The sequence below is a fragment of the Etheostoma cragini genome, chromosome 15, assembly GCF_013103735.1.
Source record: "Etheostoma cragini isolate CJK2018 chromosome 15, CSU_Ecrag_1.0, whole genome shotgun sequence".
Taxonomy (NCBI): domain Eukaryota; kingdom Metazoa; phylum Chordata; class Actinopteri; order Perciformes; family Percidae; genus Etheostoma; species Etheostoma cragini.
The window spans coordinates 10,304,410-10,322,434 of record NC_048421.1 but is presented as its reverse complement, the minus strand read 5'-3'; the positions used below and the strand labels follow the sequence as shown (position 1 = coordinate 10,322,434).

Here is an 18,025-nt window from a genome sequence, read left to right as displayed (position 1 = left end):
TCTTTTGGTTCCTAGCCAATCTTATCTGTTTTCTCCAGCCCTTCTCCACCCTCTCCTCTCCCCTCCCCCTGTTCCTTATGGTTAATGTATCTGCTGTACTGCCTTTGTCCTTATAGTTTTATAGATAGTTCAATTTAGACTACAAAATGAACCCTTTACAACCCCCAAGTCCCTCTAGGCTCCAGTCAATCAACCCCTAGCCTAAACCAAAAGTGTCAGCTGAAGTCAACTTTATGATGACTTGCATTCAGCAAATAACACATGCACACAATCAATTATGTGAGCTAGAATAGGCAAAACACAGATGAGTTTACCAAGATCTGTTAAAATGGTTCCAAGCTTTCTGATCTTTCCCATTGTTGCTGCGTGAACAATAAAGGACGATTTAAATCGTGAACATTGGGAGCCGTCTCATCCACTGATCTTTGATCTAAATCTCATTACTAAAAGTAAACCCCATGGGGATCCTCCCACATATATAAAACCACACACATACCCCTACATCTTCTGAACCAGACAGCTTGTACCAAGGCGGAGCAGGAGCTGTAAAGGAATATCCGTTTTTAATATGGGCACCTTGCCAAAATAAGTTGGCCATCTCTAACCTCCAGATCCATTAATGCCAAACACAAAACAGAACCTTAAATAGGATGAGAAGGACCACCAGTTATGGATCAAAAGCCACAAAGCATTGAAACTGACCTGGCATGAGGGTGGGAGGGGGTGCATGGGGGACTGAAAGATAAGAGATGACAAGAGAAGGAACCCTGTGTTTGGCCGGGGAGGCGTGGGACAGCGTAAGGCAGGGGAACACAGATACAGTGGAAAAGAGCAGTGGGACGATCACAGCTTTCCCTTTGTGTCTGCAAGTGGCCTCTTAGGACATTCCTCAACAAGGCCCAGGCAGGGGGACTGATCGCCTCAGCATACTTGGATTTACTTTTGTCCAGGCTCTACATTTATTTGTTGGTCACCCAAGCTTCCTTTTTTGCCACTGAGTCATACTTCTGCAGCCGGACTCATAAAGCTTTGCCTCTGGTTGCACTTTCACTGCTCAGATATATGATCTAGAGAAAAATATACATATTTATACCATCCCTGCCAATTCATACAGACACGCCTCTGCTCACCCCCAATGACAGCACCACACTGCCCACTCATTGGCCTGCTGCACCAGTACTTAATGTTCTCAAATGTCACAGTCAGAAGAAGAAACAACTTGATTATTCGTCACATACAATCGTACAGTACAATGAAGGGAAATTCAATCTCTGCCTTTAACCCATCCAAGCATTAGCAGTGGACAGCCACACACGGATCGAACTACCAATCTTGTGGTTGGGCGCCGACAGGCTCTACCTCTTACTCAAATCACAATAAAACAGGCTGGAGAATGACAGGAGAGCCCAGCAAATGAAAGGTCAAAGCACTTGCACTTTAAATAATTCTCATCCAAGCTGGTTACATCTGGGTAGCATACATTTAACCCAGCTTTAATGATTTAATTTTCAATTCTACTCAAAGTGTGGATGGGGGTGGACAGAGTCGATGAAAACTGATCCACATGACAGAAAAGCACCAGAAATGACAAGCTACAGAAACAGACCTGTTGAAAACACCACACAATCAATTTTAAGAATAAAAACATGAGTGCCAGCAAATGTATGTGCTAACCTGTGAGACAAATCCTCCAAAGTGTTGATTTTGTGTCTGTTTAGAGAGCTCCTCTTCTTTCTCTACTCCACCTCATTTCTCTTCCTTGATATAAAAAGACCCGGCAGTCCCTTTTTCTGTCATCTCCTGTAGCTTAAAGCAGAACAGCCAGACTTCCACATGTCAAGTGACAGAGAGAAGGAGGCTGCTCCTTCTCCAGTCAGGGAGAGAGATGCTGCCGGGTTCCCTCAACTGCACAGCTATCAGCTCCCAGCACACTGACATAGTCTCCCTCTCTCCCCCTCTCTCTCCCTCTCTCCCCCTCTCTCTCTCTCTCTCTCTCAGAGAAAGAGAGAGAGAGAGAGTTGTGGTTACAGGAATTGTATTCATGAAATGAAGACAAATACAATTCCAAATATAAATATTGGTGTTTGACCCAAGCTCTAATGATGGGATTAGAATAGTTAACAGAACAAGATTAACTAGCCCACATTGCACAAATAGTGTTTCGGTGGTTAAGATTGTACATCGTATGACTCCAAACCAGCGGCTTAAAAGGAAAAAAACAAAGTCTGCCTTGTGTCAAAAAAGGTCAAATTTTCCATTACAAAAAAAACATTCAAAGTACAAATGTAGCTAATGTTATATCTTTGCAGTTACTCCAGATATAACAATATATACAGTAGGGAGAAGTATTAAATACACTGTTGATTTTGCAGGTTTTCCTACTTACAAAGCATGTAGAGGGCTGTAATTTATATCATAGGTACACTTCAACTGTAAGAGACGGAATCTAAAACAAACAAATCCAGAAATTACATTGGATGATTTTTAAGTAATTCATTTGCATTTTACAGCACGACATAATTATTTGATACATCAGAAAAGCAGAACTTAATATTTGGTACAGAAACCTTTGTTTGCAATTACAGAGATCATAAATTTCTTGTAGTTCTTGACCAGGTTTGCTGTCACCGGGCAATACGGACTTTCAGCTCCCTCCGAAGATGTTCTATTGGTTTCAGGTCTGGAGACTGGCTAGGGCACTCCTGGACCTTGAGATGCGCTGCAGGATTTTAATCCATGACGCAGTAGTGTGTTAATAATGGTTTTCTTTAAGACTGTTGTCCCAGCTTTTTTCAGGTCATTGACCAGGTCCTGCCATGTAGTTCTGGGCTGATAGTTCACCTTCCTCATGATCACTGATGCCCCACGAGGTGAGATCTTGCATGGAGCCCCGGATCGAGAGAAATTGACCGACATCTTAAACTTTTTCCATTTTCTAATAATTGTTGCCTTCTCACCAAGCTGCTTGCCTGTTGTCATGTAGCCCATCCCAGCCTTGTGCAGGTCTACAATTTTATCCCTGATGTCCTTACACAGCTCTCTAATCTTGGCCCTCGTGGAAGGTTGGAGTCTGTTAAAGTGTGTGGACAATACTTATGTCAAGCAATAAAATGCAAAATAATTATTTAAAAATCATACATATGTGATTTTCTGGATCACTGAAATTCCAGACCTCTACATGCTTTGTACGTAGGAAAACCGGCAGAATCGGAAGTGTATCAAATACTTCTCAGGGTTCTCCCCACTCTATGTATTTATTCTTCTTTGGACACATCCAGTCACCACAGTGAGGAAGTCATGAGCTGTTGGTATGAGTCACCCCTTTAAGCCAGGTCCTTTTACCACTGATCAGTGATGCGGCCAGTCATGCTATCGTTATCCCCTCCAAAGTCCAGTTTAACAATGGAGTCTCTCCTATAGACAACCGAGCATGTTTTTGTTGAGACTAGTGCTTGAGCATTATCCCAATGCTAAAGAGTCATGCCAAAAGATTGCACAATGTTCCCAGCATTCCTCCTTGTCGTGTCTCAAGTTTTTGCAGCATGAGTGTATACATGCCCTGGGTATGTCTGCATCCCAGAGCAGATGTGAGCTCTTGCCTCATGTCTGTATGTTTCTATGTGTCAACCTGGAGCCCTCTGCTGTCCCGTCTGCTCTCTGCAGTCCCACAGTGACAGAGTTCCTCTGCCAGGTGTCAGTATGGGACCCATGTGTTGTGTAGGTTATAACCAGTTCTGACAAGTGATGAGATATATATATATATATATACACACATTAGACTTATAAAAAGTCCATAATGAAATGTGACAGGAAAATCTTTACTTGGTCATGCAACCACCATCAGTATTGTTAATTACTCTTTTAAAAACATACAATTCATAACATGCAGATCATGACCTGAAAAATTACTGCCAGGTAATAAGGTTACTGAATGCTGGCACAGCAAGGAGGAGGGCTGTGGTCTGAACTTAGTCACTATGTCTAGAGACGGATTTCTTCTTCTCTGGTTGTTTAATTTGAAGAATCAAATAAAAGAAAAATCTGAACGTTAACTTAACAGACCTATGTATATATTTCTTATCCCTTCAATCATCTGTTGACCCTGTAGATCAATCTTGTGGGGTTTCGACCCCCAGGTTTAGAACCACTACACTGCACGGTCAAAACCATCCCAAATTGTGGAGCCACGTCTGTCCCACAAAAGCAACCCGGTTTTGTTGTATTTATATGAGTCAGGTCAGGTGTATGCCACACTATAGTGTCACAGGATTCATGTGACTATTGCTCAAGAGAACATCTCAGAAACAATTCAGAGTCTGTCTGCTAGCTGTGCTGAGGCTGCTGTAAAATCATCTAAACCCAGCTTCAGTGTAAGGCAAACATACAGAAGATTCCACAGCATAAACATCCTGCAGCTGCACGCAGACACAGACACACAATCCATCACTATGAACACAAAAGATAAGCTTTGTTCAATAATCTCTGTATTGTTGTTATTGGCATTTATCAACATTAATTGTTTTGATAGGACAATGTGAACCCTTTTCCTCAAAGGCGGAAGTGCTATTTCTACCCACAATGCATGCCTTTGTCCTCCAATGCTGCTGGCCTTGATTCTTATCGGGGCTGTCCTACTATCAACATCCTCTCTCGCCAGTAAAACACACACATGCACAGAAAACACATGATGGGAAAGCTGGGAGAGCCACTAATCATTCTTTCATTCCATTGCTATATTGCTTTTTTTGGAGCAAAGAAGTGTGTTATAAGTGAATTTTTAACCCACACACAAGCCGTGGGATGTCATTTCCTGTCAAGAATATTGTCAAACTCTCGGTTTCCTGTTTGTGAGCCATTTTCATACTTCAGGGGAACGTGAAATCTGTGACTAAACCCACCCATCCTGTGGGGAAATAGCCATTCTTCCTTCATAACTTTCATCGTTGAGCTCTATTACAACATGATGGCATGCATGTTCAACTGTTATCTGACAAAAAACCAACATGACTCCAACTACTTAGCATGCATTGTTTATCTCTTTGAGAATATTTCTATGGTGCCAGATCCTTTTCAATGCATTATTTTGCATTTTCAAAAAGAGACAACACACACACCATACAAATAGTAAATAAGATGACAAATCTACAAGTCATGTCAGGAGCAAAGCATAGAATGTCATGCATGGATACTTTCAGCTTTGCATTACTTTCCTGCAGTCCAAAACAAATATAAACACAAATGATGTTGAGCAGACTATCCAAGCACAACCAGACCACACTCCTTCAAGCTCCCTCAAAATGATTTTGCTATGGGGCTCCTGCTAAGTGCCATTTTAATTTTTCCGGGCCATATCAACAGGACCGATCACAGAGTTTTGGCCTGTATGAAGATAATGACTCCAGGCATGTCTATACCTGCTGCAAAGAAACCTGAAAGTCCCTCAAAGCGGAGAGAGAAGAATGAACTGCAGGATAAAATGTGCAAGACAGACAGAAAAAGGCAGAAGTAGAAATGGAAAAATTGAGTGCTAGATCATTACCAAAATGAATCATAGGTGCAAAGTGGCTAGCAAACACCTGCCACAGTCTTCTCTACAGCATCTCCTCTCACATTATAAAGTTCAAGACTGGTTGATCTATTTGTGGAACACAGAGGATATGGTTCTCACAGTACTGCTTGATGACAAGCTCGTTGGAACAAAAACAGCTCCCATGCAAATCAGCAATAACTGTCAACTGCATCAACCGCTAAATGTATTGACTTCATGAGTCTATCAGGTCAATCCTCCTTTTATTCTGACAGGCAGCATTGTGTAAAAATAGTGAATAACACATATCCTCCCAGAGCCCAAGGTGAAAAAGTGAAACAGGTTTTGTTTTTAATAACACTATAAATTCAAAGATATTAAACTGACAATTGTATACAAAAAGAGGAGAAAAGTAAATTTCCATCTATGGGAGACTTGAACCAGCAAATATTTGAAATTTGCTCCCGATAAATGACTTAAACTACTACAAAACTATCAAAAATGTTGGGATGTTTTTTTTTCTACATTCAATTAAGCAATTTACTGTTTTGGCTCAAATTTACACCTGGACAAAGCTGCATGATTTTGGCTAAGAATTCATATTTGGTTTGATCTAAAAAGCTTTGCTTTACCTTGTTTTTTTACATAGTTATTCAAAAAATAATTGGCTGCTAATGAAACTATTTTTTTCTTAAACTTATCTTTTGGCTGTGGCAACCTGTGTTGGACCATTCTTATTTTTGACGTTCTGTCTTAATCTAAGTAATTATTTAATTAATTGAAAACATTAAACAATAAAAATATTGATTGCGGTCCTGCGACGGTTTGCGGTTTGTTTGTAAATACTATATACCATTGTTGTCCTGCCTCTTTCTGCCATAAAACATTTCAGCAATGCATCCTACTGAGCCACCAACATGAGACTAAAAACCTTACTGCACTGTGTAGTAAATACACATTTGTCTAATAATTGCATTATAGCGGTAACTGTGTAGAATAAACACTGGCCTGTGAGCAAAGGAGGGCTGCAACCGATACAGAAAGAAGGCTAAAATATGATTATGTGGAGAAAATGACGGTTATCAAACCATTGGGGCATTAGTGCCAGGCGGGGCACATTGTTCTGGAGGGCCCATTAGAGCTCTCAGCGCCGCTCATTAGGGAACCATTAGTGACAACTACTTTAACTTCCCGGACCACCCACCTCTAAAACGGCAGAGACAAATGGACTCAAGGAGAATTGACTGTTTCCATCTCATCTCTCTTCCCTGTAAACACAATGCAGCGGTGTGCTAGCCAGACTCAGCCATGGGGGCACTAAGTTCTCCATCAGCAGAACTAAAAAGCAGCAGCACATAACAGGATCAGTCAGTCAGAAGTTCACTGTTCTCTAACAAGATTAACAGTGACGCAAGTCGAGGGTGCTAATTAATGCTGCCAGGCTAACCAAGCCAAAGAGATGAAAGCGTCACGATGATCAACAACAAAGGACGTCTGTTTTCAAAGGCTATACACTCATTTATTATATAGTAATTCACTCTGTGGTAATAAAAAATAATAATAACCGCATGCAAAGGATTTGCATGGTACATAGAACAGCTGTTGGAATGGGCTTCTTTGAGGATAATATACTGATTTTAACTTAGAAACTCTACTCTACTCAAAAGGCAGGAAAAATGAAGAAAACTGGAATGTTACATGAATGACAGTGTTGTGCGGCCATGCTGCTGATACTGGAGGACTAAATGCTCTCGCACCTGTTGCTGCTTATAGCTCAGCAGTCACTGAAAACTGACACTGAAGATGTTCTCTCGAAGGGAAAAGCTGCTATATTGTGTTCTGCACCAAGGGCCAGCAAGATATCAAATATGTAAATGTTTCAAAGTGGGTTAAGAAAAACCACACAGAGCTAAAATTGCTATCAGCAAAGACTGTGGCAAGTTGCTAAGACCATTTAACGAACATAAAATGACAGTGATCCAAGAGTGTCTTTTTTATTTATTTACTTATTTGACTTAAAAATTTAGTTTTTTTTTATGAACTTGTATTTTGTAATTTAATTGCAGACTGACACAATACATTATAATAGGCCTATATATTGTTTTATTATGCTGTTTAAATTAATTAACATGTGTTTTTTAGGTAAGGCACGTAATATAGTTCCGCCCACAGGGTTCAGAAGCTAAGACGCACAAAGTTAGCCGAGATAAAAACAATATGGTCCAAATGGCAGAGTAAACACTGTAAACAAGGCCAGGCGAGCCAGCACTCACTTCACACGTTTAGTTCCTGAGACTTACCTGAAAAATTACACCTATAGACACAGTATATACATCTGAATAACACGTTTTCAACTACAAACATTGCTGTGACGACATTTTAAACGATATTTAGACGAAGAAAAGTGTTCCTTGACTGTTTCACTCACCTACTCCGTCTTCCGATTTTAGCACCATGCTTTCTCCGGCTAGCAGGTCCGAGTTTCAAAAAGTTTCAAGTGGTTTCCGAGAGTTCAAACTTCGAGCAGACAGTAGTATAGGTTAAATATAAATTGACTTTTTTTTTATACGTTTTCTACCGAGTTAATAAACACACTTCGGAGGGATTCTCCGTAAGTGAAGGGTGGCTCTGTCGACAGCTCAAGGGAGTGGTTTGACGAAACGAATGCTTGTATCCAACCAACCTTCCCAGCACGTATTGCTCTGTCAGGACTCAATAAATAAAATCAAAGAGTCTCCGGTCATGACTTTCATAATAAAACCCGCATAAACGCATCAAAAGAGTTCAAGCTTTTACCGGGCAGATAAACATGTTTTCTCCTGGCTGCAATACCACTGAGCACTGGAAAAGATTGGTGAGCTTAACAAATTTGAATAATTATTGAATATTGACAGAACTTTCTTTTTTTTTTGCACGTTTGACTGGACCTACTAGGTTAGATTGCTAGGTTATTAATTTGCATCAAAGAAGCAGAAATAATCAAATTATTAATTAAAGGTAATATATTTAAATAATATAATATAAATAATTTAAATAATATGCATTTAAATAAGAATAAAATAAAATAATCAACTGGCCCAGATTTACTTTTTCATTATTACATTTTGATTTAGATTAAAGCAAATACGTACGCTCCTTCAGTAATTTGTAAAATTACAAACATTACGACAAGTATACTTACTTCAATGTTAACATATCTGATTATAATTTTAGACTCTTATTTTTTAGGAAGGTCTGATCCCTATCCGGTAACAGTCTGCTGTCTTGACGTTGCTAAAGGTGGAGCAAATGGGCCAGATGACGCGTCTGCGTGTGCACCCTGTTGCCTTGGGCAATGCCCTCTCTCTCTCTCACTCTCTCTCTTTCTCTCTCTCGCTCTCACACACACACACACACACACACACCTACACTTACACACACACACACACACACACACACACACACACACACACACAGAACTGTTTTTGGGATAGGGAACGAGTGGGGGCAGGGAGAGAAACGGGATTGACACACACAGACAGCAGCTTCACTGCTGCTGATGTTGCTCTTGCGTTTAATTCACCACATCCACTGAGAGCTGCTAGAATAGACGTGTGTTTGCTTCACCACATCCACTGAGAGCAGCTAGAGTAGACCTGTGTTTGCAGCTTTTATTTCGGAAACAAATGTAAACCATTCTTTAGAAAATAGCAATAACACCTGTCCGTTGGCATAAAACCTAGCCCACTACAAACCTGTTGAATATTCAAATAAAATCACAGTAGGCCTATCCCTTCAATCTGAAATCAACACAAAAAAATCATATTCTACCAGGCCTTACAACACGTTATGGTATTTTGTATTATTCCCTGTTAATTTCTACTTTCAATTAGCCTACATAGACATTTTGACAGCCACTATATGGAAATACTACCGCTTTATTGATTGTTGTTTCCCTGGTTCATGTAAGGAATTGCTTGTCACTACACTGTAATTATTACACAACTGTGTTGAATCACTCCAAGACTACAACCAGCCTACATGCAGATGTGTCATGTGCCCATCAACACACAGTAGGCTAGATTCACATGTTATGCTGATCAAAGGAGCATCTGATGGCTGCTCCAGTAAGGTGACATTTCTTTGCAGCATATTTTAGGGGAAATTGTAAGGCTAGACAGCATAGCTTCCCAGCTTTCTGTCCTCTTGTTCAAACAAATTCAAGTGAATAAATCAGTCTGCTGTTTGTATAACACCTGCTCGACTGTGCTGCTGTCAGATGGGCCGAGCGTGTCCCTGCCTGTTGATTAATACAGGAGAGCCAAGAAGAATTCTGCTTTCACAGCCAATGAGAAAAGCCAGGAGATTACACCTCCTCTCTGTGTTAAGTAACCATCATGAAATCAGGACCAAATACTGTGAATAACCCCTTTTTCTGAAGACCATATTGGCTTAAATAGTACAATCATCAAGACACCTAAAGCATAAATGCATAAACCCCCCCTAAAGTGCCCTAGTCAGCATGGCCACATTATTGAGGGGCTCAGCTTCAAGCTGTGGCTCATGAATGCCTCAGTTGTGCTGCCCAAACTCAACAACTGACAATGTAGTCTGTGTGAAGTGAACCCTGTTCACACAAAGTTTCATTGTTAAGAGTTCATCCATTCCCCAGAGCACAGCTGTAAATCTGTGCTAAAGAACCCAGAACTAGTAAAACCAGAGAGCTGTTGGACCTTTAAATGAAAAGATCATCAGTTGATGTCAACACGTTGTCTGCAGTTTCCCGATCAACACAAAGACATGTAGAACTGATCCTTGAGTGTTTATGCAAACCTCAAAGCAGCGTCATACTAGATTACGAAGAGTAAAGAGGGTTTTGTTCTTGCATGTTAAAAGATGCAGCTGATTATAAGTTTAAATGAGATGGATACATTCCTCAAAAGGACAAAGTTTCCTTATGTATTCATCTTTGTTGTTTATAGGCTTTTAGTTCAAACTTTTCCGGATCCTTTACTTTGAAATCAACAAGAACAGCTGGCAACTTAAGGTGACACGATACAGGTTACAAACACCTATATCAGCACCTTTCAGACATAGTTTGGACATGCATTATAAGACTAGATTGGATAATACTGGCTAGTGATACTATTATTTTGCCCTTATCAGTGATATTTTTCTAAAGGACTTGAATACGCTTTGTGTGCGATGAAGAAACGTTAGATTTGGTCAGACAATCAAGACAGCCCTTCTATTGACAACTTTACAACAGCTAAATCTGTATAAGCCAAAAGTAGCTCACAAATAGGTTTCAACCTCCCACAAGCCCTGGTCATATTATGAAATAGCAGTTGTTTGGACTTAGCATACTTTGTTAAGCCTGTTGGATTACAGTGTTGCTTAAAGGGACAGAGACAATTCTGAGGACTAATCATGGCACTCATGTTTGAAAGGTGTTCCATCTTTTTCTGTCTACAGGCTGACCATCTAATCAGACCAATTTTTGCTAAACAGCTAATCAGCATGAGAGAAGGTGTACTATGTTTTCTTCCTGCAGGTCAATGATGTTTCATAGTATTGTATTTACAGAGGGTTTACAGCTCAGGTAGACGCCCCAGGCTTTAAATTCTGAAATATAGTAGATTCAGCACTTCATGGGATTGTCTTGCCAAGTTGGGGGACTTGAGGTGAAATTAACGGTCAAAATGGATGCAGTAAAGGCCAAGTTATCCAGACTTTTAGTTTCTAGTATGAGCTAAGTTCCAAAAATCCTGGATCCTACACTTCCCAAAATGCAACTTGATAGTCACTCTGCTAGTTTTTGGGGTTTGTTAAATGGCCGTATCAAACTCAAACTTTAGGCTCACAGTTTGTAATTTAAAATTTAGTGGTCATTTTCTCAAACACCATCTAAAAACAGCAATGCATTCAAATACAAGTGAACTGATTTTGATGTTTAAATTTAGTGGAACGACCCAGTAATGGGTCTATTGCCTGAAGAGTTAGAGTTAGGGTTAGGGTTAGGACTTGTTTGACAGGTTCCAGGTGTAAATCTGTGTTTAAAAAGACGGAATTAGATGGGAAAAGTTAGAAAATAATTGTTTAACTATCCTATGAGAAGAGATGCCAAGAGTGACCCCTGCTGATCATCTGCTGTAATTACAGTCAAACTGCAGAAAAAAGAAAGGGTATGTAGAGAAAATTGGTTTAACTGCATTCCATACACAATACATTGACACACATCTCTAAAACTAACTCTGAATGATAACATGACTTGCAAAAGGAGAGGCACATTGAGAAATAGGAGGTTTGGGGGCAGCAGTGCTCAGTCCGTAGGGAGTTGGGTCGGGAACCAGAGGGTCCCTGATTCAAGTCACCATACAGAGGGTGGACTCTTAGCTGGAGCTGGATTTGGCATAAGCTGTAGCTGGAGTTTTGTTGCTCCTTGCATCATATCTCATCTCACAAGCTGATTCTGAAACCGCTGCTTTCCTTTTACGGGTGCAGTCGTAGGTAATGAGACCATTGGATCAATCTATCCTGTAATTTCTCAAATGAGAGGGTGTGTACAGACCTGTTGATTAAATACTGACATGAGTCATAATATAAATACAAGAATATCTAGCTCTTGTGTCACTTTTGTCATATGGTTGTGGGAGAAAAACACTGGGTGTGAAATGCAGAGAGCTCCTGCTGAAGTATGACAGCCTGTCTAGAAGTCACTTTTCCTCAGGCTAGATTTGTTGCACTGCATACATTTCTACAGTTGACATCGCCCATCGGTAGACTGCAGGCTGACGAAGCATTCGTTCATCTGTAATTTCTATGCATACAGTAAGTCTGACTAACAAGCAGTGTTAGGGAAAGACTACAGTAAATAAAACCTCTCCGATTCATAGATGGATTGTGTCGGCAAGCATTGAAGCTTGATAAGTTGGAGGCCAGCATGTTCACACATTTATTTTCATTTCATTTTCATTTTTCATTTAGTATAGATGAAAGGATTAAAAGTAACATTAAGTTCCAGTTTACATGGGCCTGACTCAGTTTGAAAATTGGTTTCTAGCAGGTTCCTGTTCCGCAGAAACATAGAACATAGAACATAGTTACGGCAAATGAAGACAGAAACACAAAAACAGACAACTAAAAACAACAATATAATCAGTGTAAACAAGACTTGGACAATACATGAACAATTAATAAGTGCAAGTGTACCTGTTGAGAAGAAATAGTTTGTATGCCTTTTATGAACTTGTGATGGCTAGTAATGTTCTGATGGGATGGGCAATGCCATTCCAAACTTTGGTGTTTGTATGAAAAAAGGATTTTTGACCATAGATATTCGACACTACGAGTTACATTATTTCACAAACACCCGAGATAGCACGTTATTTTCCAGTTCAGCAGGAAACGGGCTACCACCCCTGTTCATTTCATGACATTTCCTCAAGAGAAAAACCAAGAAGTCAGAAAAAAACATCCTCCAATGCAACCAGAATGAACTTTTTTGGCTTACAGTGCTGTGTGGGTTTCATCTGCTTCTGTTTTGATTCCCACCACTGAATCTTTGAAGCAGCTTGCTAACAGAGTCTGTCTCGTTCAGCATCCAAAACACATCAAACTGTATTACCAAGGGAACATTATCTTTTTTTCATGTAAATGTACACAGGAGCTTACTGATCAGCTAAGCCTTATAATCAGTGTGTGTTACTTTATCATCATACAAAGTTTGAGGTTTGCATCCCATAATTATAGTTTACAACTTTAGGGTTGAAAAAACCCTATTAAGTTGTAAGGAAATGATCACAACAAGGGTAACAATTATTATTACAGCGTTTCTGTGACTCTGTGATTTAGTGGAATTTAGTGTTTTCTATGAAAAGCTTGCTGCTAACAAAGCTAGCATCTACTCTAGCAGCCTGAGGATTATGTTGCTAATGTCACATTCTACCTTGTTCACCTGTGATACTTTGTTTGACGAGGAACAATATAAGTCATTTGACAGCTTGTCATGTGACTCCGATGTCCTTGGTCTAATTCTTTTCAATGGAATTGTGTGGTTTTCTGGTGGTTTTTTTAATCACTATTGTTATATCCCAATTTCTTCCTGTGAAAAACCTCAAAGGCAAATTGCTGACAGCCTTCATTGGAAGTGTGCTTAGCTCACTGCATAGGTATTTACCTACACAGATAGTGATGGCAGAAGATATCAATTACAGGCGATCTGACCAGCTGATTTGGCAAATATTCTAAACGCTGGCTGATGCTGATGGGCTTGTTTGTGCTCCCAAAGACATCAAATTGTCCTAAGCTGCCCCTTGAGGCCCATTTCCATGACAGAAAAGCAAAGCCACAGGCACACCTGCCTCACAGCACAGACGGCCATCGTAATCACACCGGTATTAATCAGCTAAATTACTATCACTTCTGCTTTGGGCGATACACTGCCTGCTATCAGTCCCAGCCTGTGCCCTGTTGAGTCACACTTACAGTGACTGTGAAAGTTAGACTCACAGTAACATTTATAGTTGGAAATGGCACTGCCATTCGGCTGTAGTGCTTAATTCATTCAGATACAAAGGGAGAGTGGATAAGAAGACCGAAGCAATCAATTTGTGTCCCCTGAGAAACATAAAGACTTTGGGAAATAACACGTCAGTACATGAGGTCAGCCGGTGAGGCAGCCAAGCAACTTTTTTCAAAAACGTATCTCTCATGTTCGCAATTGTTTTCTCATGTCAAAACAGCATTTGGTTATATTTCAGGAGTGATTTAATAGTGCTGCTGATACAATGTAAACTCGCTGGATGACCATTCGATGAGTCACACATGAATCACTTGCATGATTCACGATTAAAAACAGAAACACCAACACTCTCAGAACACTGCCCAATCTCCGCCCACCACAAGGGGTCCAAAATGTAACGGTTGTCATCACGGCATGAATGTTTTTAATACAGTTTAAGGAAAAAAAAAACTGACACTTGCAGGCGGGTGACAGCTGGAAATAAGCCTTTGGGACTGCTTTTACTGGAGGCGGAATATTCAAATGGAAAATCTGTGTCATTTCTTTCTAGAACTTTTTCCTTAATTTGAACCAATATGTCAAAGTCTTTTTTGTTATCTTGACAAAAGTCTGTAAAAGCATTGCTGTCACCATGACAATCATGATTACTTCTGCTTTGAATATCCCAAACTAAAATGAAGTCCCCTTTTTTTTCGCGCTGGTCCGTGATGCTGATTTAGGTGTTTTGAAATCACTGAGGCAGCACCATTTCCTCTTGCTACGCACTCAGTCAGCTGATTCACCACAACCCAGTGAAGCCGCTTCGGTCATGTCAACACCGTCTGCCAACACAGTTTCAAATACTCCCAATGGGAACCTGTGCACCACCCTGCAGTGTAGCGTAATGCAGATGCAACACTTGACAACCAAAACTAAACAAACGTGAGCTCCGTCACAATTCAGATCCTGTTTTTACTACATGATAAATCTGAGCACAGATGGTTAGAATAAAGGCCAACGTCTTAGCCAGCTCTACTTCTGGTCCATCTGTAATTAAACTGGGAAGCACTGAAAGTTGTTTATCTAGATATTAGGAGGTGATCTCAAGTAAATCCAATCCCCGTTATTGAAGGATTACTAGTAACAGCAAGGCATTTTCATGCACAGCCGAGCAGGGTATTATAGGACCATGGCCACTCTATGTGGCTGTGTTTTTACCCTGGGTTTCAATGTTGCTAATACAATATGTGGATCTGCTACATGTGTGAAAATCAGTTTGTGAAGTCATCGTTAGCAGTTCAATTCAGTTTGGCGGTGGATAGTGTGTGAGACCTGTCGGTGATTAGATCTTCTCAGTAAGTAATAACATTAGCTTGCTCCATTTCTCCGTGTATTTGCACACACAGAGGTTTAAGTAGTACTTAATGAGAGAGCCTCCTTAGCGACAAGAAGCTCCCTCTATTTCCAACCAAATGTTACCATCTATGGTGGAGACATGTGTTTGTGCCAGTGGTCATTGGTCACACAAGCATGCACATGTACACATACTTGTGGTTTAAAATGATCTATTTTAAGCTATCTTACATACCATTTGCTGCAACACATTCCAACAAACAACCAAAACTGTCTACAACACAGTCTGTAGTATTATAAGGCCTACAGTTGTGACTTTACCTGGAGCTTGGTGGAGCGGCTTCACAGCTGGACATAAGAATGTCTGAAGGCTGGACACACAAAGTTCACTCACTGACCCCATTGCTTCAGCTTGTAAATGTGTGTGTGTGTGAGTGTGTGTGAAGGTACGTCTCCGTTAGTGGCTGTGGGAATGCTCCCGCAGGCGATTCCGATGGAGATGGAGGCAAAAGGGAAGTTGAGGAGGCCCAGGCTACCTGCTGTGGCTGAGAGTCCCTCCCAGCTCCCTGCCGTTCAGTCCATGTAAGACACTCTGTCTGTCACTCTGCTTCACCTAATCCCCCGGCTGGATGAGTCCTCCTCTCCCCAGACAATCTCTCACACTCACACACTTTCTCTTCCGCCTTGAATAGAATGTGCAACTTGCCAGGATGCTGAAATCACTTCTGCTTTCTCCCAGTTCCCCTTTTGTGCTGGTGTCTCAGCTTCTCTATCCTCCTCTGCTCTCTTTCTCTCTCTCTCGCTCTCTCTCTCTCTCTCTCTCTCTCTCTCTCTCTCTCTCTCTCTCTCTCTCTCTTCCACTTGCACTCTCTTGCTACTTTCCATACTAATTCAAGTAGATATTCTTAGACACAACAGATTGTACACACATGGAAAAGTCAGGTTGCATGTATTATTTTATGATAAGGACAGATCTCTGCTTTCTATTACTTTTTAGATTTGCTACAACCAACTTTGCCTGATAAAATGTAGAAACAAAGGGAAAATCAATTCAAAAAACCATTAAGAAGAAAGTTTGACTGTGCATTAGAATCATGGCGACCTATCAGCAACACGTTGCTCTGTTTTGTGCGGTGCAGTGTTGAGTTCCATCTCTACTTCTGGTCACTCCATCTTTATTGGCTTCAATAGCCTTGTACATAAAATCAAGATTTTATTGTTGCTTGGCAACGGGGTGGAGAAATCATTTGCTCCTGGGCAAAACACTGTGAGGTTTTTGTTTTGATTAGATTATATCTCCACTTGCCTATTGAGGTTTTTTTTTTTTTTTTTTTAACACGACACACACATTTCAGGGGTCTTGAAGCCACATAACACAAATGGAGCTTTTACACACACACACACATACACACACACAAAATCAACTGGTCTGGTTCTTCCACAGATGTGCTCATAATCAACGCCAATTTATTTTGTTTGGATTTTCACATCCTCTTGTGGGGCAAAGCAAGAATGTGTACCTCCACTCTTGAACTACTGCCACTCTAAAGTAGCCTACCTGCCAATCACACAAAGTGTCTCTCACTCTTTAATAACAGCCCATCTCATTCATTCAACTCTGCCCTCCCTGTCATCAGAGGCATGCATGTCAGCAACTCAGGCTAGGGGGCAATTACACAACGCGACAAGGTAGATCTGACACAATCTGCATTTCTACAGTCTGTATGGCAATGACATCACCTCTGATTTAACAATCATTGCCCAGTTGATTGCCAGAGGGCAGATTGCCTCACAGGGACCCTTGCATGAACTGCAAAGTCAGTCCTGACCACTTAAAAATGCTGCAGCTGCAAATCACCCAGAGGAGCAGCTCTGTCACAGGAGGATCAGCTGCACGGCGAAGTCAGCACAAAGGTTTTCCTCTCATTTTTAGTATGCATATTTGCACCTTCCACTAGGCTCCACGTTACCTATCTCAATAAGAGTGTGTGTCAGCAGTCAGCACCAAGCTCTGCACCTGCAGAGTATTAATAAACAGACAGACAGACAGACAGACAGACAGACAGATGGATAGATAGATACCAATTGCAGCAGGAGCGGGTCTCCCTTTTGTTCACTGGATGTAACACTATTTAATAGTAAATTGCACAAATATTCACATGAATGCTCAGTTCAATTAACTGTGAATACTTAACAGTCTGTAGTCAAACTGCATGGGAAAGATTTTGCCTACTATAGTAGCATAATATATATAAAACTCCTCCAATCCACAATTACATATTGTTAATTGAGCATTAATACTGTATAATCAAGATTTTACAGTTTTACAGCTGTTCTGTAGCTGATCTTTCCATCTCTACCTATAGGTGGAGGCTAAAAAATAGAGCTTCCTATTAGCAATCAATACGTTTTTGCATTACAACAATATCTGGTGGAGCCACATGTAAGTAGATCATGAGGAAAGCATCTTCATTTAGCACATACAGTGGCTGCTGAAATGTTGTTTCCTCTGCACAGTGCTGCATACTGTATGTAGTCTTGCCTTGAACTGGAACCACATAAATATGGAGTAAGAACTCCATACATAAACCATAGACCGTTAATATAAATGGACAGAGCATGAGTGACGTCACCCATTGGTTTGTGGAGATCAGAAATGAGTC

At 40.6% G+C, this 18,025-nt stretch overlaps 1 protein-coding gene across 3 annotated transcripts in view; it reads right to left on the bottom strand.

Annotated features, from left to right (window-relative positions):
• The window catches only part of cyth1a (cytohesin 1a), a 40,533-nt gene that overhangs the window by 19,354 nt on the left and 3,154 nt on the right, over nucleotides 1-18,025 (bottom strand). The window contains exon 1 of one of the 3 annotated variants that reach the window (XM_034893995.1): nucleotides 15,684-15,952. The exons of 1 other annotated variant lie outside the window; for it this stretch is intronic. In XM_034893995.1, coding sequence (XP_034749886.1) covers nucleotides 15,684-15,765 — 82 coding nt within the window. In that variant the 5' untranslated portion in view covers nucleotides 15,766-15,952. Of the gene's footprint in view, nucleotides 1-7,955; nucleotides 8,232-15,683; nucleotides 15,953-18,025 lie in introns of those variants that run through there. One more of the 3 variants, XM_034893992.1, reaches the window with a different exon arrangement.